This window comes from Eimeria mitis, genomic scaffold, assembly GCF_000499745.2.
Source record: "Eimeria mitis Houghton genomic scaffold, Emh_scaff1616, whole genome shotgun sequence".
NCBI lineage: Eukaryota > Apicomplexa > Conoidasida > Eucoccidiorida > Eimeriidae > Eimeria > Eimeria mitis.
Genome location: NW_013569931.1, coordinates 8,189 through 8,538, shown reverse-complemented (window position 1 = coordinate 8,538; position 350 = coordinate 8,189). Strand labels below are relative to the sequence as shown.

Here is a 350-nt window from a genome sequence, read left to right as displayed (position 1 = left end):
GCAGCAGCAGCAGTTGCTGCTGCTGCTGCTGCTGCTGCAGCATTGCTGCAGCAATAGAACTGCCGTCCCTCACGAGCTCCCATCGCAGCAAGGAGGTGTTTCTCCGCAGCAAAACAATAAATAAATGTTTATATTTTATTTTATTTTTATTTTATTTTATTTTTATTTATTAAGTCCACATAGAAGGGTTCGTGTAGCTGCCGTATGTTTGTCTCCCCTGGCTAGTATAGCTCTGGTTCTGCTGCTGGTATGTTGCTTGATAGAAGTTAGTAGCTAGGCCTGGTGGCTGTGAGTAGTGTGTATAAGCATTGTAATTATAATATCCTCCAGCTGCTGCTGCTACTGCTGCT

General features: G+C 43.7%; 1 protein-coding gene across 1 annotated transcript in view; it reads right to left on the bottom strand.

Moving 5' to 3' along the window:
- Nucleotides 1-339: 339 nt before the first annotated feature.
- EMH_0040560 (uncharacterized protein) overlaps nt 340-350 on the bottom strand; it is a gene marked incomplete at both ends in the record, with an annotated part of 7,168 nt that continues 7,157 nt past the window's right edge. Inside the window, 1 exon segment of the mRNA XM_013495520.1 lies at nt 340-350. Coding sequence (XP_013350974.1) covers nt 340-350 — 11 coding nt within the window.